A 22,914-nucleotide genomic window follows, 5' to 3' on the forward strand; every position below is an offset into this window, starting at 1 on the left:
AAAGTAAAAAAATATGAAAATAAATATAGTACAAAATAAAATCAGGCTACAGAGATGCCTGAAATATTTTATTTTGACCATTAGAAAATGTATTATTTCGAATTCGTGTAGGAAACAGTAGGTCAAGGAAATCGCTGGTTCCTAAATTATATAGACAATGCTATAGAATACTGTAATTCTTCTAAGAATTAGCCTTAGTGGACTACAGCTTCTCATACAGTATTCAAGAATAGTAACAAAAGTTAATGATAATTGTCACATTACTGTGTAAGACTTTATTTTGGTAGTAAAATTACTTACAGGCCACAAAAATAAAATGTTGTCCAAGTAAAAAGACTCTTTTTCTGACATTTTTATGGTCTGAAGTAAGTTTTAAATGAAAACATCAAAGAGCATGTGAGTAACTACTTAGCAGCCAGCTAAAAATGAAAACCAAAGCATGGTATTTGGTACAGCAGTTGGCAATATGATCCAATTTGCAAAGAAAAAATTGTTCGGGTATCAGCATAAAATTTCAGAAGTATGACACGTGAGAAAATCAAGAATAGTTCCCATATTTTATTAATTCTTGCCAGTTTTTAGGCTTTTTTCCTACCTTGCCTGAGTTGCGGTACTGCATTTTAAAAAGCAAATATATATCTATAATAAACTAGTTTGAAATTTTCCTGTATTAATTAAAAGATTCTATAGCATAATCCTGACCACGTGGCAAATTTACAAATCACACATTGTAAAGTGCATGCATCTTAATTAATAGTGTCAACTTGAATAAGTATTGAGTAAAAGAACACATTAGTAGCTGTACATTTCATTTTCCCTTACTTAGAAAAAAAAACAAAAACCAAAAGAAACCCCACTGCAACTGCCAACATCTGACAATGTGAAACAAAGAACTGAAAGTATTTATTTGAATGTATTAGACAGTTGACTCAATCCCCTGATAATGGCATTTTACCAAAAGAAGATGACTTTGGGGGAAATAATAGGAATTAATAGCCAGTGTAAATGAAAGAGGTTTGGAAGATCCTCCACACTTCCCCATTATGGAAAAAGCTGGCTGTCCCTCTGCCCAGTAACCCTGCAAAAATAAAGGTGTCAGTCTTCGCTTTCTCAGGTGTGATTTTGACCCTGTTGAAGTGGCATCCATATCCCCTGCAGTAGGCCCAGAAAGACTGCTTATTTTAAGAGATGCTGGAGACAAGGTCACCCACCCTTCACCAAGCTGAATTGTAGGGTAACTCTGAGGAGCATCCTTCATTTTCAGCTGCTTCTGAAAGCAGGTCTGAAGAATCTCTCACCTCTGTGGGAACAAACAGCCTCTTCTGCACCGACTGAGGTAGGGACACTAAAAAATGGGGCACTAGGAAAATACTGAGGTACTGATGCCTGCGTGAGGAATGCAAGCTGAAGTTCAGTCAAGTTTGGTTGTGTTGCTGAACAACTGCAAGTAGTTAGTAACAAACAACGAATAATTTATAATAAAAAAGGAAAAGACCCCCTATCTCATATTTACACTCAGCACACGCACAAGGAGGACAGAGGGCCTCAGCTTGCCTCAGTACGAGCACCTGTGGGGAGCTTGCAGGGCAGATGAATCCCTTCCCCACCTCATTTTCCACACTGCTAGCTGTCGGGACCCTCCTCTCCTGCTGCCGGAGCTTCCCCTGACGCACCTCACGCACGGGGCGGGAAAGCTCGACGCGCCGAGCGCTGGAGGACTGCACCGCCTGAGCCCGGCAGGGGGGGACGCCGAGGCGGCGCCCACCTCAGCGGCGGGCGGGCGCGGCGGCTGGCGCGCATGCGCCGCTCCGCGGGCAGCGGGTGCCGGCGGCCATGGCGGCGCTACTGGAGTATGAGAGCCAGATCTTCCTGGACCTCTTCCACCAGGACGGGCTGGTGATCTGCGCCCGCGGGCTCGGCATTGACCGCCTGCTGCTGCGCTTCCTCCGCCTTTACTGCGAGCCCGCCAGCCTGGTGCTGGTGCTGAACACCGGCCCTGCCGAGGAGGTGAGGGAGCGCCTGTCAGTGGCGTCGCGCCTGCCCCGCCCCTTCCTCCTCGCCGCCCTCGCTTCAATTTCGGCGGGCGCAGGGGTGGCCCTGCCCGGTGGCCCAGCCGGGGCCGGCGGCCTGGCCCGGCCCTGCCGGTGTCCTTGCCCGGCGGCGGGGCTCCTCGGGCCGGGGGCGGCCGGCCGGCCGGCCGGGGGGATGTGCGGGCCACCGGCGGCGCGGGGCGCGCTCCCGGGCCTGGGGCTTGCTGGGGGGAAGTTGTCAGGGCAGAGGCCTTCAGGGCCCGATCGAGGTCCCAGTTTCCACTCATGCAGCACGGCGAGGTCCCAACAATAACAACTAGCTAAAATAAGCTTATATACATAACTTGCGAATAGCAGAAATCGTAAGCAGCCAGTGAGTGGAAAGCAGTGAAGCTTATTGAAGGGTTTGTCCCTGCTTGAAGAAAAAAAAATGCCGCTCTCCTTTCCCTGGAACGAGGGAGATGTCCCACCGTCAGGGAGGTGATGTTCTGGGGACTTTTTTGTAGTGGCCATAGATGAATAGTTATCACAGATGTAGTTTATAAGATTAAGCTTGACATATATGACTGACCTTCTGTAGTTGTCTTTGATAGCAGGTGGGTGGGCTAAATATTATCTCTTCCCAATTCTCTGTTCTTAAGTCAGTGTTAAAATGCCTATTCTCTGAAAAAGGACTATTAAAATGCAAGAAGATGTAAGGTCCTTTGAGCATCAGTTGCTCATATTTGCTTAAGTATTGTCTAGATACTACTGAAAATACATAGGTCTTTAAATCACTTGGATGAGTTTGAAACTGAACAAAGTATACCTAAGAAGAAAAACAATCATGATATTTCTGACTTCCTTAAGTAGTATGTTACACTATCATGCTTTCAATTTGTTATGGACAGCTCCTCAAAATTAAAAGAGCATGTATAGTGAAGGGGGTTTTTCCATCCATTTCATTAGTTACCACAATGATGTCTTGTGTTTTCATTGTATTTGATTTAGGAGTATTTTATTGATCAGCTGAGGTCAGATGGAGTTGTTCATCTTCCTCGGCGTGTTACCAATGAAATTACAAATAATACTCGATATGAATTTTACACACAAGGAGGAGTCATCTTTGCAACTAGTCGAATCCTTGTGGTAGATTTCCTTACTGACAGAATTCCTGCAAACCTCATTACCGGTAAGAGTTTAATGAACTAAAGGTAAGACTGTTCTGTTTAGAAATACATAAAGCTTAATTCTGTATGAAGAGTCCTACTCACTGGTATTGAAGAATTATTCCTGTTGTCACACTAAGACTGAGGTAGAAGGAGAAAATATGTAGTTCTTTCATTTTTTAAATGGTTTTCTTTGCTCCAGATGTGTTTCCCTTATTTAATCATACAATTTGAAAACATGCATGTTATTTTTAGATAACTGGGCTGTGCATTTGTATGGCTTTCTGATATCAATAAGTGGCTGAAAACAAATCAGCAATTAAACTATGCAATTGACATAAGAAACGTAAAATTCAAACTGGCTTTCAAGGAAGAATAATTGATTGCATTTGATAAAATACCCTCCTGTGGTCTATGGGGCACTGGCCTATGATTAAAACTGATTTTAAGCGTCATGTTTTATCAGCCATGCGCACTACCTTTTTTTTTTGCATTAACAAATTACTCCTGATGACTTTTCCTATCAAAAAATAGCAATACCTTACTAATTTTTGTCTTGACAGACCTTGGACACTATCTAAATAGCACCATTATGAAGTAACACTGTTACTATCATTGTCAAGGTTTTGGGAATAGCTTGTGACCTGTTTTGTTTTTATATAGAAGTTATATGTGAAAGATGTTGCAATTATCTTTTTCCTCTCACGTTCTGTTCAACCACCGTTGTTTTTATACTCTTGTCTAAGCTGGAAACCCTACTACAGCCTGGAGAGCCAGTGAAATAGATATCTAAGAGCCAGGAATATAAGACTATTTTACTGTTATCTAAATGTTAACATCTTAATGGCTAAACTTAACTGAATATTGAGTGCTAAGAATGTAAGTTTCAGCTTCAGAAGCTGTATCCCCTTCCTTTTAGTAAATGCGTGACAAGCTCTAGTCTGTAAAACATTTTGAATGGTTTTATGATAGAGCCAGAGGATACCATATTTGTCAAATCTGATCTTTCTAGGTTAAAAAAAAAAGTGAACACATTTTCTGGGCAACCTACTTTAATTTCTCTTCTTCCCCTCTACTTTTCTACCAAAGAAGGGGGGTGGGGGGGAAGTAAGGAAAGTAAACACACACCTTTAGGCTTTGTTAGTATTAAAAGACAATATACACTAAAGATTTAAAAAATAGTCCTGTGCTATAATGACACAGAGTCGTTACAGTTTTTGCATTGCCACTAGAGGTCAGCGTGACCGCGGCTTGGTAGACTTGCTGCTTCGTTTAAAACCTAGGTAGCACGTGGTTCTGTTGGAAACATGTATTATCTGCATGTGAAAAATTTGTAATAGTGTTTCTTGAGGAGTTAGCAGCAAAAAAAAAAATCAGTAAAGCGTTTCTAGGTGTTATAAACATTGTTTATAAAATTAACGTACAATCACATGTGAATTAACATCTGATGAACTCAGAAATTCCACTAAATGAAGGTGAGAAACTGTAGCTGCAGTAAAGAATTATTATTCCTGGTGGTTTTGGCCAAATAGAAATGATGTACTTAATAGCATAGTAAAACTGGTGCAAGTTGGTGTAGTAAACAGTGGCTTACACAGCAGTATAAACTCATTTCATAAGCAGAGAAATATTGACTAAAAGTAGGAAGGTATTATGTTAAGCACATTGTCTTACTGGACCATTACAAATAGGTCCTTTCAGAGTCATATCTTGACAAACTGGAAGATGTTCAGAAATGAGTACAATCATTATTCTGTCCTGAAAAACTTGCTTCATAGGAGAGATGTAAGAATACTTAGATAGAAAAATAACTGCTAGTGGATTTTTCCATTACTTGATCATGAATGGCTAGCAGTTCTATGGAAGTCTTTTTCTTATGGAAAAAGCACTTATGGAAGTGCTTTTTCATTTACAAAGCAAAGTCATATAAAAATCAATGGCTGGGTGCTGAGTTGAAGAAACTTGTCACAGAAATTAAATGCGCTCTGAGTTTGTCAGCTTATGTAGGTACAAGGTAAAACCTGTCATGTTTGATGTCCTTCACTTGCATTTTAGAAAGGCATGCATTATTCCACTGGAACCTGTGAACAGGTAAAAGTGCCACACAGGCCTCACTTCACTAGGGGAAGAGTGAAAAAATGTAATGTGCTAAACAATTAAGCGTGAGAAAAAATAAGCCTTGGTTGTAACAGGTCTTGACTGAGTGAAGTGTAAATCCCAGAAATATTCACCACAAACCCTTAATGTAGTTAAACTCTTGTTTCACTTCTCTGTACTAAAATGTGCACGATAAATCTTTCCTTCCTAATACACCGATACCCATGAAGAAAATTGGTGGTGTACTCGTACAGTTGGTGGTGCTTTCTGTCCTCAAGTGTGAATATAAATATCAAAAGCGGAGCGAAAGCAAAATAAATGTTGTCACAAGTTCTTTGGTTATGTAAACACTTGAACTGTTACCAATGAAACATACTTGACAAGTCTGTGATTCCAAAACTTCTCTAACAACATAATTCAAATATCACAATCTTGAACATATCAAACTTGCTTTGTTGTAACAGCGTTATGTCTTGCATGTGCTTTTATCCATTTTAAAAGGCTCAAGTTCAAGTTTTGCCTTAGGAAAGAATTTTCTAAGCTAATAAGTCCTGCTGCTCAAGCACAAGCTTTTTTTCCTTTTTTTTTTTGCTAAAGATGCATCGTTAACCCAGTTCTGTTATTTGGGGATTCTGTGGTACTGAAACAGAGGAATCGCTTGGTTTGAACCCTGGAAAGTTTGTTCAACCATCATTTTAGAATATCTACATTCCTATGGTGATTTATTTAAGAAAAAAGAAAAGGTTGAAACAGTAAGACAGTTTTGAGGGAAAATCTATGCAGAATTGGACCTTTCTTTACTTTTTTGTAACTTGAAAACCTTTTATTTTGCCAGGCATTTTGGTATACAAAGCGCACAGAATCATTGAGTCCTGTCAGGAAGCATTTATCTTGCGACTTTATCGCCAGAAGAACAAGCAAGGCTTCATTAAAGCTTTTACAGATAATGCAGTTGCATTTAACACTGGCTTTTGCCATGTGGAAAGAGTGATGAGAAATCTTTTTGTCAGGAAACTTTATCTGTGGCCAAGGTAAGGCACCTCTTTACCTCATTGGAGAGTTAAACTTAAAAAGAGATGAAGAATGTTACAATGGGTTCTGAAAAAACGAGACGTATACAGTCACACTGCTCATCTGTGTTCCCTCTTGTATTCCCAAAGAAATTTCATTCCATTTTTGACAGAAGTCAAAATTAAATATGTAAGGGGCTGAACCTTATGGCATAGATGGTTTTCTGAGGCTGTTCATAAGATTGCAGTCTTCACATCTGCAGAAACTGATTTTTTGCTATTAACTTGTTTATGTTTAAAACAACTCTAATTGTAGTTTATACAAACTTTTGAATAATTGTAGGTCAAGCAGGCCATCCATGTAAATCTTAATAAGCTGTTTTCCTCTTAGATTTCATATAGCAGTGAACTCATTTTTAGAGAAGCATAAACCTGAAGTGGTGGAAATACATGTGTCAATGACCCCTGCTATGCTTGCTATCCAGACTTCAATCCTGGACATTTTGAATGCATGTCTGAGAGAACTCAAACGTTATAATCCAGCCCTTGAAGTAGAAGATCTGTCTTTAGAAAATGCTATTGGTAAACCTTTTGACAAGGTAACCATTTTGATTGTTTTGCTGTGTCTAACTAAAGGGATGTAGGTCTTCAAACTCTCTGCCATGCAAGCAAATATTTGTTACAAATAACCAGCAACAACTGAGTAGTCTCCCATGACATGTTTATTACTGGTACAAGGAGAGAAACTGTTGATCTGTTAACAGTGACATTATAGTTGCCAGTAGGGTTTTTGGTGTATTTGGTATTATTGGTCTTCCTTCATTGCCTAAGTCCCTACAGTAAGAACGTCCTGATTCATAGTTGGTTGTTTATTATTGTTATAAACATGGCTGCAATTTCAGCTCAAAACAATGTAGAGGTACGTATGTAGTTATTTCCCCCACCCGCTTCTTTTCTTCTTGAATTCCCTGCTTGTATTTTTTATTTTCTCTATTAGGAGAAGCACTGTATATAATACCTAACATGCACATGCATGCATCTGTTGTATCTTTTAATTGTTATATTTGTCATTAATTGTGTGCATAGTTAGTTTTGGCGGATATGCAATGTTTGGCATACATATGCTTTCTGTAGGGTAAAATCATAAACTTCAACCATCATAGTGAAACACGGCAATTTAATCTTGATGTGAGGCCTTCTGTACTTTAAATGTTCAGAGGAATTTTTTTCTTATGCTCTGTAGGTTGCATATCTGCGTGGTACTCATCTTATTATAATGTCATTTAATTTTCAAAATGTTTTTCACTTTACCTAAGTAAAGCATACTCGATACTAAACACAGAGGCCAGTACCAGTAAAGTAAGGAGTTTTAGGGGGTTTTTGGTTGGTTGGTTTTGTACCCATGTTTTATTATTATATGGAAAGGAAAATATGTAGTGAAAGCATTAAATGATAAACATCTGCTAATTGCTGAAATGTTTTACATAAAGGCATCTATACTATATTAAGTTGCGCTTGATTACTTATTAAAACAATTATCTCACCATCACATCTTCAACTGGCTACATTTAAGAACTTTGGGAAACTAGTGGCATCCCCTGTAAAGGAAAAAACTGCTTTCTTATCTTGATTAGTGTCCTACATATTTGACATCCTGAACTTTCCAATTTATATTTCTAGACAATATGTCACTATTTGGATCCTCTCTGGCATCAGCTTGGAGCAAAGACAAAATCTTTGGTCCAGGATTTGAAGATACTACGTACTTTGCTACTGTATCTTACGCAGTATGATTGTGTCACTTTCCTTAATCTTCTGGAGTCACTGAAAGCAAGTGAAAAAGCTTTTGGTGAGAATTCAGGTAAATACCGAACAACCATACAAGTTAATGCACGGAACAGTGAAACGTTGATATTTTTAATTAACGTTCCCAAACATATGAAGGTATCTAATTAGGTTTTATATAACCAGCCATAAGGACGTAGGTTTTTATTGACAGATAATGCCTTCATCTTCCCACTTAACTGCTGTTACATAACAGTGTGAGATTTGCATCGCGTTTCTGTCCCTTGTTGAGCTCATAGTTACACAGCAAGCAGGTGGCACAGGTATTCCAGATAAGAAATTTGGGGCTTTTACTGGAAAGGGTTGAAACACATCCACACTGCAAATGTCAAACTGCTACTGCTTTCTTTTCCTCTTCAGGTTGGCTGTTTCTTGACTCCAGTACTTCAATGTTTATAAATGCTCGAGCTAGAGTTTATCGCATTGCAGATGAGAAACTGAATCAGAAAGGCAACATCTCTGAAAAAAGTGATATAAAGAAGGAAAATGGTACTGATCATTCCTAATTTTGAGAGTGTCACACGATTTCAAATGCTCTGCATATTATTACTTGTGCTATGGTTCCCTACATGATCGTACACAGCTCAGGATCTCAATCTGTTAGCTGGGATAAGCTGAGACGTAATCTTAGTTCAAAAAGTATATAATAAACAACAGAAAACAGAGTCACAAAGAAGTAAGGGGTTCTTCTAAGCTTGCTCAGCTGATCATTGGAAGAGCTTTTATAGAATTGTTCTTGAATTACATTGGTGTTTAGCTCGATCATTTTTTATTTTATGTGGAGGGGTAGGAGGCTGCTGTTACTTTTATTAAAAAAAACTTATTCAGGAGTTTCAGAATTGAAGAATATTTTAACTTTTTGCTTCACCAAAGCACTTATCCCCATTTTTAAATGTTTCTGTAAGAGTGCTCTCCAACCCATCAGCATAACAAGTTGCATATGTAGGCTGTTGAATATCATATTTGCCAACAACCATCACACTGTTGACATCTAACCACTAATTTAAAGCTCTGAAGGATATTTTGGCTGTAAGAGCTCCTGTGTTTGATCTTATGTTGTTTCAGAACTGAAGAGGGAATTGGTTCTAGAAAGTAACCCAAAATGGGAAGCTTTGAGAGAAGTACTGAGGGAGATTGAAAATGAGAATAAGAACAGTGAAGACCTTGGTGGTCCAGGTGAGACAATACTAAATGACCTAAGTTTTCACAGTACAGCTAGTTTTTACTTCTACCTGACTTTTGAGAGAAGGAGCCTAACTATTTACTGTAGTTTTATTAAAGAGCTCATTTTAAATCTAATAATTTGTGGACTTAAAGAGTTTATGTACACGTGTACTAAATAGTTTTACATAAACTCCACTCACTTTCTCTAAAAGAGAAATGCTGTTGGTTACTATGCAGTACTGTTTAGGAAAGAACCTGTATTATTAAAAAATAAATATTTTAACTTAGATATCAATATTGTACTTATACCTTAGTCTCAAAATCAATAAAATGAATAACATGGAAATTTATAATAATCAAGGTACCATTCACTCATTTCTCAAGTTCAGGTTCCAAAAATAAAAACGTTTCTGTCTTATGCCCTTTCCATCTCACACATTTTTCTCAGGCACCTGAAAATTTGCTTCTCCAGGAGATGCACCTAAATAGGGTAGAGAGTAGAAGGCAAGCATGTTTCTAACTAACTGCTTAGCTGCCTTTCCTATTTTAGGGCTTTTTATCCCCTTAAATTTCACCAAGTTTTATTTTAGGAAATAGTAAGGGTAAAAAAGTGCTCTCTTCTTCCACCCACAGTGTTCTGACTGGATAAGAACTGGCGCTCTCACCTAGTGTTGTAGGAGTTTATCTGAGTCAGCTTGTGGAGAGTTGTTATTCAAGGCCCACAAATGTCAATAATACTGTGTGAAACAGGTTGTTTTTTTTTTTACTCTTTAACACAGCTGACAAAGGCTGAAAATTAGAATGGTTTAAATTAAGTTCTCTCTTATTCCATGTTTTTTAAAATAATTTTTAAAAAAATAGTAGTTATCTGAGTATGTTTCAGCACATGCTCTATCTGCCTTGTTTCTGATCGTCAAAAGGAAAACCTCACTAACTTAGATGTTGTAAGAATAAGGAATGCTGAACTTTTGTTAAACTTCTCTAATCTTGTTTGGTACAAAACATCGTGCGATTTAGACTCTCTGAAAGTCCAGAGCAACTGTGACAAGCAAATGTAAAGGCAGGCATGCTTCTAGGATCATTAAAAACAATTTGCTCAAGAGATGTCTTGTAGCTGGATAAGAAGTACAGCATAACAGATGATAAACATACTGTTTCTTGACTGCAGGGCAAGTGCTTATCTGTGCCAGTGATGACCGAGCTTGTGCACAGCTCCGGGAGTATATTATTGCTGGAGCTGAAGCTTTTTTAACAAGACTGTATAACAAAACCTTTGGAAAGGATGAGAAAGCAGGAGAAGTGTGGATTAAGGACAGAAAAGCCGTCAAGTCCAAAGGAAATGCCCGACCAGACACAGGGCCTCAAGTCAAAAAAGCCAAACTCATGGCTTCTTCAAAACAAAATAAACCCAAGAAGCAGCAAGACCGGACTATAATCCAAATGATGGCGAAAACTGAGGAGGAAAAGAGAGAGGAGTTAGAGGTGGATGATAAGAAAGAACTAAGCAGTAGCCAAGAAAGCAGTATTGAAGAGACTGTTCCTGAAGATTTCCATGTGAACTTACCCTCAGATTGTTACTACGGTATTTTCAAGGACCCACTCACAATTATTCATCCGTTGCAAGGTTGCGGTGATCCTTACGCGCTCACTCGGGTACTGCATGAAGTAGAACCAAGATATGTTGTATTATATGATGCAGAACTAACTTTTGTTCGGCAGCTGGAAATCTACAAAGCAAGCAGGCCTGGGAAGCCTTTGAGGCAAGTTGACTTGGTCAGTCTAATTTTAGTCTTAAAAGAAAAAATAAAAGTCCACTTTCAGCAGTCAAGGCAGAACAGGCATCTAGTGATTAGCTACCTTTTAATTCCTGTTTAGCCCCCTAACAGAAACTTACCTTTAAAAAAAAATACAATAAGCTTCATTTTTGATTTAATGAATTTTCACATTTCCTGATGTCTGGTTATGCTGAAGACCAGAAACTGTAACAGAAAAAGAAGTAAAGGAAAATGCAATAAAGAAAATTAGAAGTATTTGCGGTTATACTCAGTTCTGGCATTAGTTGACAGCAAGATTTCAGCATTGTGTACATATATATTTGATATACTTATAAATTGCAAAACTCACTTTTATGAATAGAGATTACAGACTAATTAAAATATAGGAAACTTAAAATTTAATATACTACGAGGTTTTGCATTATCTTTCATTTATGTGGTGGCCTGATATAGCATTTCTTGAATGCAGTAAACTGTAGTTATACCAGTGCCTCTCTGAAAATAACTTATGGCAGTTTTAAGTCCTAGAATAAACACACTTTACCTAGTATAGCTGAAACACAATTTATTGGCATAGAAAATATACCTTTTGGATTATAATTCTTTATAATTACATCATGAAAAATATTTGCATAAATTTAACAGAGCAGTTGTAATTTTTCAGTCAAAGATTTGTATATGCACTGTAACTGAAAATGGAAATGAGTTTGGCAGTATTTAGTGTGTCTCTGTGTACCTGATATCCAGGTAAGGGCTCTGCAGTGCAGATATAAATGGCAGAACTCACAAAGTGTATTGCGTGAAGATAATTACTAGGTTATTTGTACAATTTATTTTTAACTGCCTAATCAGCATCATGTTCCCACGCTTCAGATGCAGTCATGCAAGTAGGGGTTAGGAGATGCACCTTATGAAAAAAGTAATAGGAATAAAATCCTATCAGTCTGTCAAAATGTACCTCAGTTAAAATATACTGGAAAAAAAATACTGTGCTGAGAAGCTATAGGCAATTCTTCAAGGCAGTTAATAATTCTTATATGTTCCATAGAAATCCCTATTTGCAGAATAAAATTTAATTTGTTGGTGTGTTCATCTCTGCGAGATGAATGACACCTTGTTCTCTGTAGAACCTACAACTTCCTTGTACAAATACATTGTTTTAAAATCTTAGATGGTGTTTTTTCCTAACCCAAGATGATTGCAGATATTTCAGTTTGTTATTGATATGTTCTACTGTGAAGATTTTAAAAACAGTAAGAAAGTAACTTCTCCATTATACTACTTGCTTTTTGTGTCGTTATGGAAAGGCTGACTGAAATCTGAATCCACTCTGGTTGAGTCCCAGAATTCCAGTAAGCGTATCTGCCATTGGGAAAGAGGGAACACTGGGTATAAGAATTTTTGTTGCTGATTTTGGAATATCTACAGAAAACATCTTTACAGAAAAAATGTGTTTTCCCTTCCCTTTTTAAGGCAAATACTAATTTGTCAGGCACGTACTACTACTAATCTTAAATATTGGTTGTGGATATTTTTAACATCATATTAAGTTTTGTAATCTCTATCCATTTCCCTCCCGCCCCCCAACCCTACAGGGTGTATTTCCTCATATATGGGGGCTCAACAGAAGAACAGCGCTATCTCACAGCTCTGAGAAAAGAGAAAGAGGCCTTCGAAAAACTCATTCGGTAACAAAACTAGTTTACTTCCTTCGTTATTAATGTTTCCTGTGATTCCCTTATAAGCTTACATTTTAAATAGAGTGAAGTTCTCAACTGTGTGAAGGCTTTAAATAAACTTAATTTAATTGCTTTTCAGATGTTAAGAGTATTTTCCCACTGAGAATCAATGAGAAGTCAAAACCTTCCTTTTCAAAGCACCTAATATTTACTTTATTAATTAGAGGTTTTAATACTAAATATCAAACACTAAACAGCAACCACTTGTATTTTTCCCTAATTTTCTCTGAATTTCACTTCTGTAAATACGTTTTTGTCCACAGGTGACATTTCCTGTAAAGTATTTCTAAGGCTTTTATATGACTTAAGTTGTTTTGGGGAACAAAACAATTGTTTTCTTAGGCTGTATAAGACAGTATTTTTACTGACAGTGTCTTCTCACCAGGTTGTACTGCTATTACTAGTCATTAGTTCCTTTGTTTCATATGCCCTGAGTTCTAAAAACAAAAAAAAAATCAGATGCTAAAAAGTGCTAACAACTGAAAATGAGAATATAGCATCTTGCCCAGCTATCTGGAAAGTCTAGTCAATTGGATATCTGATCAGGTTTGCAACTAATATTAAAATATATGTAATTTTACACATGCCTGAAGAGTATTAAAGTACTTTGATCTTTTTTTTCTTCATATAATTGCAGTTTTTAGTGTTTCTTTCTTTGTGGTTCCTTAGAGAGAAGGCTGGCATGGTTATCCCTGAAGAAAGAGAAGGACGAGATGAAACAAATTTAGACCTAATAAGAGATGCTAAACCTGCCTCTGTTTCTACTGACACACGCAAAGCAGGTGAGCAGTGCTTGAAGCTGGGCTAGTGGCTCTAAGCTTTGAAAAAGACCTATAACTATTGCGTTTAAATCCCATCCAAAGCATCTGGGTCATAGGCACATTGCTCGTTGATGCTGCAGTTCTGATGGTAAAGAAAAATCATCTCCCTCACTCCATCTACCTTTGTCTGTGCAATGAGAGTGAATTATGTTTTCCTTTGAAAAGAAAATATAGATTAATGAAGTATTTTACCATTAAGACAGATCCCATTTGGATTGTTTCTGGGCAGCTTGTTGGTTATAAGACTGTCTAGTATTGCTTGTAGTGAGTGGAGAGAAATTAAAACTTTAAACTGAAGTCCACAGACAGTCAAAGGCAGTGTTGTCTTTGAGCTAGTAAAGGCGGAGCTAGAAGTCAGGGACTTCTTTTGATCTTTGCAGAAGAGATTGCCTGGGTAAACAACTGCAGATTCTGGGTTTTGTCTACTTCTTTGCAATAAAGCAACTTTTTTTCTTCTGTTGCAGTTCTAACCACATTTTTGTTCCTTTCTTTTGACGTGTATGGTCTGTCTTCATCTTCACAGCTCTGCCCGCTTGCTGTCATTTTTGTAATCCTGCTCTCCTTTACCATATGCTCTCTAATTTTTTCTATTATGTCTTTTGTGGCCTTGATGTTGCAGTCTCTACAGATCTATAAGAGGCTCAACTATAACTCCTACAAGAAAGTGCCATATTTCTGTGGGAAACAGATGGAAATAAAAAGGATCAACTTTATTATCTTGTTTTGTGGGCAACTTTTTAAAGACTTTCCTGACACATTAAACTGCAGATTAAAATTATTTAAATGCATTTCATTGTCACCTATACGAAGCTTTATAGCAGGTAGTATGATAGTTCTATTAAACTGCAGAGCATATTTCATAAACTACAGGATATAATTTGGCAACTGATTTTTGTCTATAACAGTGGAAAATTAAAGTCTGGATTTACTGTGAAGGTTGGTGAGATGTGAAGTCCATCCATTACAGAAGCATTGGCAGCTTGGCAGCACACAGAAAAACTATACAGCTGGAGTCTGAGGTCATAGGCATTAGGTTAACTCTATTTATTTTGCTCTTCAGGTGGGCAGGAACAGAAGAGTGTTCAGCAAACTGTAATAGTGGATATGCGGGAATTTCGTAGTGAGCTTCCGTCACTGATTCATCGTCGTGGCATTGACATTGAGCCTGTTACTTTGGAAGTTGGAGATTATATTTTAACTCCCGATATCTGTGTAGAACGGAAGAGTATCAGTGATCTGATTGGTTCCTTAAATAATGGAAGACTGTATACACAATGCGTTTCTATGTGCCGTTACTATAAGCGACCAATCCTCCTGATTGAATTTGATCCTAAGAAATCTTTCTCCTTGATTCCACGAGGCTCTCTACATCAGGAAATTTCCAGTAATGATGTTACTTCTAAACTAACCCTTCTCACACTCCATTTCCCAAAGTTACGTATCTTGTGGTGTCCCTCTCCCCATGCTACTGCTGAACTGTTTGAGGAGTTAAAACAAAACCATCCCCAACCTGATGCAGAAACAGCAATGGCTGTCACAGCAGATTCTGAAATTCTTCCCGAGTCAGACAAGTATAACCCTGGGCCTCAGGACTTCCTATTAAAAATGCCAGGTATTAATGCAAAAAACTGCCGTGCCTTAATGAACCACGTTAAAAGCATGGCAGAGCTAGTGACCCTGCCAAAGGATGAACTCTCCAAAATTTTGGGTAATGCTGCCAATGCCACGCAACTCTTTGACTTTATTCACCTGACCTACGGAGAGGCAGTATCGAAAGGAAAAAGCAAAAGATGACTAATGAGATTGTTCAACATAGGGAGGGCATAGATAAGCTTTTCTTGCACTGTATTTTGGCAAAGTACATGAGAGATTTTAATAAATGCTGTCTAAGATAACCAGCTGGTTTTTGCTAATGCTGTTCCATCAGTTGTAACATTTGAGTTAACTATTACTGAAGGCAAGTTTCAAGAGGAATAAAAAATGGTTTTAATAGAGAAATGCAAAACAGCACTTTAGCCAATTCTATAATATCACTGAATGAACTAAATTAAGTTCTTCACTACCAACTTGTAAGAATTAAGTGCTAAAACCAATTGATAAAGGTGTTTTCTTTTGAAAGTTATCACGTCTTGTTAAAGCTAAAAATGTACTGTGTTTTGATTAATATGTGTGACCTGCTGCATGGTGTATCACTTTGCTTTTGCCATTTTTATTGCTCTCTTAGTCTCTGGAAACTGCCAATTTTCCATTGACAGTGATGGAGCTACTTGAAACACATCATGGTCTTTTGTCAGGAGTTCATTTAGGAGGACATACCTGGACTCAGTCATGAATTTTAGAACATCATCATAAACCTTTGTCCCAGTAAACTGTAACTGTATGGTATGTTCTATGTTATATTTGCTTTCTTTACTAGAAGTTATACTTTCCTTTTTGATGTTCCAAAGTCAGTACAGCTGCGTCTTGCTAGATTTTGCAAAGTGCATTCCTTTGGTCTAGACTGGAGAGAGATTCTGTGGTGGTACAATACAACTTAATTCTCAGAGTGCCTTACTTATACTTTTAGGATGCTTATCTTTTTAATCAGTTTTGATAGCTTTTTTACCTCATTAACTTGAAAGTGAAAATCTAGGTATGCCATTGGGACTTTTCTTTTATACCAGAGCGTATTTCCTCATAAAATGCAATAGTTTTTTAAGTAAGGTTTTCCAAAAGTGTTGACAGCTCTTCCAACATTGTCTTCTTTGTGTGTCCTATTGCACTTACATTTTAATGTCTTAAGTGGACCATCTGTCAATAAATTCACTAAAACTATTGTCACCTGGAAGATAAAACTTTTAGCATTCTGTGTAGCGTAAAACTATCTTTTGATAGTCTGTGAATGTTTATATTGTTAAAAACATATATTCCGCACTGAACTGTGATATGACAACTACGTAACAACCTGCCATTGCCAAAAGGGTTCATCCTGTGTCATTACATGCCAGTGTAGTTATATTAGCTATTAACAAAATATCTATAATGACTTGCATGTATGTATTTATACGATTCTAATGGTAACAACAGATCAATATAATTTCCATCATTAAAGGAGAAAGTATTGATCTTCTGTATTCAGGTTCAGTAAAAACTGTACTGTGCACTTTCATGTTTAACGTTCACTGTGCATTTTAAGTGTCGATGAATTTGTTAACTTAGAGTGTAGCACAGAGCTGTGACAGATTTCTAAAGTGAACATTTTTCTGCAGATGCAAATTTCAGTATTAAATACATCCATAACAAAACGAAAAATTGTTAATTATCTTGTTTCTCCTTTGGCTAGATTGATATCAGAACATTTTTTGTCTGTGTGCTTTATAATCCAGATCTTAGGGTTTGCCTTGCCCTATATTCTATTTAATATAACAGAAAAAGAAGTCTTTCCATAAAACTTTTGCTTATTCAAAGCAATAAGCTTAGAAATGTGCAGGGTTGAGAATGCTTGTGAAGTGGTGCTAAGAGAACTGAAAATCAGAGTAAGAACGTACCTGTCCTGAATGCATGCCCTGTAGGGCCCAATTCAGAAAAGAAGAGCTGAACAACCTTTGAAAACATGTATTGTTCGTGCATTTGCATCATGAAGATGTTACACAAACTGTGGGGTTTTTGTTTGGGTGGAGTTTGATTTCCCTCCCCACCCCCACCCCCAAGATGTACTGCACATCTCAGCCTTGTCAGTGTCTTGGGTTTTTTTGCTTAGACTTGTATGAGGTAAAATGAAGGGTATGTGAAGAGGTTACAAAGTTGTAGCTTTGTGCTGTAAGCTAGATCAAAGTAAAATAATGCAATTAAACAATATTTGCTAAGTATTTATATTGTCTTTATGTATGTGGAATTTTTAGAAGGCTTGGGGTGTTTTTTTTAGTTGGGTTTTTTGTTCAATACAGGATTTGGCTTTTTGTTTAAAATAACATTGCTGTGTTGTTATTGCTTACTTTTTATTTGGCATTTTGCTGTATTAGGTTAGGTTGCAGGTTAGTGATATGTCCTTCTGGGGCAGTAATCGTGAACAAAGGTGGAAAAGGTCTTGTCTCCTGAAACCATGTAACCCTGAAATAATGAAGCCTGTATGCAGGTGCAGCAAAATGCTTGGGTAAAGGATGAAAATCCTCAGGATGCATTCCCTGGCCTTATGGTGTTCTTTAGCTTGCTTTCATCAACAGTAACGAAATTTTGTATATCTGGTCATTGCCTGATGTTTTAAGTTTGTGGTTTTTTATTAAAAAAAAAAAACAAAACAAACCTGCTTTCAGTTTGGGAGTGTCTTAGATTCTTTCTTACACTCTAACCAAGACTACGTGTTTCAAGGTTACCGAATATGTGAAACCAGTAGGGTTCATATGCTACTGGGAAGTAAGTCAGCGAGTGCTTGTTTCTGCAGTTTGTCCTAGGCTCTAATTGCCTGAGGTTTCTTCTAGAATAACAGTAAAACCAAAATCTCTTAGGAACAAATGCAGCTTATATTAGCAAATATGTTTTGCACAGGATAGATAATGTTGTAGTTCTTAGGTTTAAGTTCTCTCGTTACTGTTCCTGCTAGAGGTGACAAGAGTTTCTAGCTACAATTGCAAAGCAGACATTTTGCTTGCCATTTTGTTTGGGAGCAGTTCCCTATCCAAAACAAACTTTACCTTCAAAACTACTTTTTCTGCATGAGCATGTACAGTAGGGCTTTTCTAGTACCAGCTGTATTGATCCCTTTCAAATTTATGCTTGCAAAACTTAAATGTAAACCAGTTGACCAGAAATCCACACCGCTTATAAAAAAAGCATCTATACCGTGAAGGAACAGTGAATTCTTCTAAAAAGTATGAAAGTTTAAATGTGAGGGGGTTTGTGATTGTAAGGCTTTCTCATTTGCAGAGTGATAGGACAACCACAAATAACTTAATTTTTAAAAATAAAAACATTTGTCTCTAAAGCTTGTCTTAGTCATCCAGAATTCCAATTCTATGACTGTAGAATAGAATCCAAAAGCAAACGTCTGCCAAAAAAAGTTATTAAATGAATATATTATTTATATGCCAAACAGCAAATAGAAATGGGACTGAGGGTCGTGAAAGAAGCTTGTCACGTGTGTCCTTACCAATTGACCATTTTTATTTCAGTCTCCATAAGCTGGGTGCTAGCAGGGTTTACAAGCCTTTTATGAGGGCTAATTTAGGGTAAATTCCTCCTTAGCTCTTACCTAAATATAGCCTAAATTAAATTAATATTCAATTGATCTGTTTTCTCCAATTTGTGGTTTTAAGAAACACAGCTAGGGTCATAAACCAAAAACTTCAGAAACTATTGCTCCAGGATTTTGTAACAATTTGTAACTAATTTCACATGCTTACTCTTTCTTGACATCATAGCAGGAATTTTGGATGTTTGTAGAATCAACTCAAACTCAGCTTAAAACCTTTTGATTTTTTGTATTAAGTCCTTGATATCAGCTTAACTGTGAGCTACCTTCTTGCACTGAAAATACACTCACTGGCAATGTGTGCGCTAATTTTTCTTAATTTGCAATTGCATACAGTTTTCCTTTTTTTTTCTGTAGTAATCCCTTCCAAAACTTCCTCTCTTGAATAACATTCCTAATATCCTGTTCCACAGTTGGTGAGCAACCTAGTCAAGAATAAGACATAACGGATATGTATATTTGTCAATAATAGTTCTTGCTTCAATTTTTTTTTCACAGTTTATTCTAAGTTCAGCTTCAAACCATGAGAAATAATATCCCTCCTTTACAAGATATGGGGGAAGAGTCTTTCTTGATATTGCTCAGTTAAAAATTATTTAACCATACTAACAGGAAGCTTGGTGAGGCTGGTAATTGTTGGGTGTACCCCTTGCAATTTGGACTTGCTTTTGTCTGTTTATTTTTAACTCAAGATTCAAGTTCTAAAATGTATGAATTTGAAAGGTTGCATGATTTATGTGGTACAGAATGATGTCAAAGACTCTAAGTATTTGGTAACAGACTACTTTTCAACCTCCTCAGCCCCCACCCAGCCACTAAAAACGGGACCAGAGTCACACTGAAATGTGACCCAGAATGTAGCTGAGGGATAATTTGGAGCACCTGTCCTCTCTTTGGGTTCAATTATGAAACACTGACAAAAATTTGAAATTGTTCATCTCTTAGCTTTAGCTTCTTTTTAGACTCTTTAAGGGAACCAATATCATAATGACTGAATAAAAACACTTAGCTCTTTTCCCCACTAACTTGACGCAGCTAACATATGTACGCACACACATATATATCTAAGGGCTCAGAAAAACTGATAGTAAATAAGAGGGAACTAAGACTCTCCTGTAGAAAACAAACCCTTTAGCACTATTCCCTTGTATTTTAGTCTTGAAATCAGCCGGTAGGCTCTAGGGAAAAAAAAAATTTACTCCATTGTAAAAGGCCAGAGAGAGAATGTACACGACTGACTAAATGTTTTGATAAGGTTATACAAGGAAATATTCAAATGTTTTTAAGCTTCAGTGCCATTTTTTATTTTGAGTACAAAATGTTAAGAGTTCAACTCAGACTTTTTAATACATATAGGCTGGCCTTTTTTACTTGAGTTTTCATCTGTATTTTACAAGCTTCTCCACAATAAATTAAAAGGAAGAAATATTCTCAGCCACACAGTCTTGAAAACAGAGAAGAAATGTTCAGTAGCTTGGCTAGCCAATACTTAGCTAAGAGATGAATTCTTTAGTCTTACTGAACTTAGTAAGGGTAACCAGGGCTACTACACTCCTATGGTGAATTGTTGTCTAAACAGAAGATGTTGCTGCACTATATCAAAATGGACCTGCATATGTACTAATTTTTGTTTGATTTTTTTAGAGCATGGCAAAATTATTTTAATCCACAACTGCTATAAAGCAGTCTTCCTAGGAACATTCAGTTGGGGTTGAACAGATACTGTTTCCTTAGCTTGCATTTTACCATAGTTCCGTTTCTAAGAGCTTCCTTCTGTAAATAAAAATACAGATTTCGTTTCTAGGGCCCATCTTACTCAGTGTTACTTCTTTTATCCTTCAACTTTATCATCTGCTATCAAAGAGCAGTAGACCCTAGTTATTAAACAACTGACATTGTTTCCAAACTGGAATTATTATTCTGCAATGCAGTCTTGTTCTTGAGCTCCCAGCTTCTTCCTCAACTCTCAAAATGGCACTTGGACCATTCTCATTTTTCTTTTCACTTTTTGGTTATGAAAAGACAGTGGTCAGGTGGCAAAAAAAAAACCAAAACAATTTTGCAACTGACTTGCCTTTTTTTAATGGCTGCCTTTCTCACAAAAGTTTGTTCAGCAGATCACAATAAATAGTCTTTTTACGGAGACTCAAAGTAAAACCACGCAAGTCCTTGTTTATGAGATGGTAAGGTTTACTTGAGCTAGGCCCAAAGATGACTGAAGAAAGTTTCAGAAACTATTAAGCTAGCAACCACAGCTGGAAGTACTGATCAAAGGATTTTAGGCAGGGGCCTTACAGGAGGATTTTCAAGAACACCAGAGACTAAATTTATGATTTTTGACAGTAGAGTTTTCAAAATCACTACTAAATCTACCACATACATACCATAAACTTATAAAGGTTTTATTTTTAAATCACCATTCCAGAGTGCCCAGCTTCTCTTTGATAACTACAATGCAACTGAACTCAAATTCCATCAACCAGAACTCAGAAAGCTCACAAGTACACACTGACATACTATGTAGTTGGATTAGCAAGAAGAGAAAAAAATTTCCAGCTGTAGATTCAGTGAAATAGCTCTGGTTTCTCTCTCTTTAGTGACTGTTACCTATTGTCCACAGAAACTAATGTTCAAACTTCAAACATATACAAAATTATCTCCCAAGTGATGCAAGGCCCAGGAGTTTGCCCAGCAAAATTGGCACATAATGCCTAAACTTGGCATTGCTGCGTTTCAGCCCCGCTAAAAATAGGCAGCATAGTTCTAATTTGAGTTGTTTGCATAGAGCTACTCAGTTCCCATTAGTGTATGCAGTGGGACATGCACATTATCATTCGTTTTCCGAACATCCTCTTGGGTGAATGGAATGTCACAGGGCCCAAGGAAATGAGGAATGTGTAGCTGCAGTGGAGGTCTGTGTGGCTCATGCCCACAGCATCATTTAACACTGACTTAATTAACACCTTACTATTCCTTTGTACCTTTTTTCTCATGATCCTGTGTTTGCATTATTCTCAGATTCTCCATCCAACTTTTATCTTTCTTCTACTTTTCCTCTGGAATGTTCTAATTTATTTCTTTTTTGCTCCTCTTATCCTAACAACATCTGTCTGTATTCTTGTCCATTTGTTTGCCTTCAAGAATGCTGCTTAAATATTGCGGCAATTTGTGATGTCCACTGAGCACATCTAACACAGAGTTCTTCGCAAGACTGCCTGCACTGGAGCCTCGTCCAGTACTTAATATCCAGGGGCCTATACAAAAAAAAAAGTATCATACTTCATTCTCGTTTTGGTCTCAAGACTTGAGGCGCATCACACTTGGAAAACTGACATGTAGAGAAAACACAGAGCAGCAGGTTGGCAGTTCTTGCAACATAAAAATCTCATTTTTGTCTTGGATTTTTTTTTTTAAACAGATTAAAACCAGGCCAAATATAGATACAATAAAATTATAATCAGTTGACTTTATAAATTATTCCCAGCCCTGGGAAACTTTCAAAGCATTTTTTACATGTAACAAAATTCTTGGAATCTTACTCATAGATAGCAGAAGTTGCAAACTTTCTCGTGGCATTTATATCTCATGGCCCTTTTAACACATTGCAGTAATACTATTGGCAAGTTTTCAGAGCTTGCAAAAACTCATATTCCATGCATAATCATTTATATCAGGGCTTTGGAGATCTGCAACAGCAAAAATATTAACATGTCTCCTACTTTTGTCTAAATTTTCTTCAGTGAAATCTCCCTACCTGGCTTTTCCCATTGCCAAGATATGCTTTGTTCCCACTGCATCTTTAAAATCTGTGAATATTTAGTGCTGGAAAGAGCTATGGTCTTTAAAAATCAACATATATTTGTGTTAAACTATCACGTTTCTAACTGCTGAAGTCTACGTAATCCACGTTTCGTTTGTTACAGACGCATTCTGAAGAGTATCGATCCACCTTTTCTATAACTTACAGAATGTCATACTACAGTTACAATGCTCGCAGTCTGCAAGTGTTATGTTATGTTATGTTATGTTATGACCACTGGTTGGAGATAAGAGGCACT

At 37.2% G+C, this 22,914-nt stretch overlaps 1 protein-coding gene across 2 annotated transcripts; it reads left to right on the forward strand.

Moving 5' to 3' along the window:
* The first annotated feature begins 1,792 nt into the window (after positions 1–1,792).
* On the forward strand, positions 1,793–17,331 carry ERCC4 (ERCC excision repair 4, endonuclease catalytic subunit). Of its 2 annotated transcripts, none has more exons than XM_075105235.1 (11): positions 1,793–2,007; positions 3,021–3,201; positions 6,111–6,306; positions 6,677–6,884; positions 7,966–8,146; positions 8,491–8,619; positions 9,196–9,306; positions 10,463–11,054; positions 12,665–12,757; positions 13,478–13,590; positions 14,690–17,331. In XM_075105235.1, exons 1-11 carry the CDS (start codon positions 1,834–1,836, stop codon positions 15,421–15,423), a joined length of 2,712 nt encoding a protein of 903 aa, XP_074961336.1. In that variant the 5' UTR covers positions 1,793–1,833; the 3' UTR covers positions 15,424–17,331. The 2 variants fall into 2 exon arrangements, with proteins under 2 accessions (XP_074961336.1, XP_074961337.1); XM_075105236.1 differs by lacking the exon at positions 1,793–2,007 and adding an exon at positions 2,103–2,626.
* Positions 17,332–22,914: the final 5,583 nt, after the last annotated feature.

Source organism: Phalacrocorax aristotelis, chromosome 10 (assembly GCF_949628215.1).
Source record: "Phalacrocorax aristotelis chromosome 10, bGulAri2.1, whole genome shotgun sequence".
Taxonomy (NCBI): domain Eukaryota; kingdom Metazoa; phylum Chordata; class Aves; order Suliformes; family Phalacrocoracidae; genus Phalacrocorax; species Phalacrocorax aristotelis.

Coding starts and splice junctions, on each gene's coding strand:
- ERCC4 (XM_075105235.1), top strand. CDS start 1,834: ATGGCGGCGCTACTGGAGTATGAGAGCCAGATCTTCCTGGACCTCTTC. Junction 8,147..8,490: donor AGCTTTTGGTGAGAATTCAG/GTAAATACCGAA, acceptor TTTCCTCTTCAG/GTTGGCTGTTTCTTGACTCC. Junction 13,591..14,689: donor TACTGACACACGCAAAGCAG/GTGAGCAGTGCT, acceptor TTTGCTCTTCAG/GTGGGCAGGAACAGAAGAGT.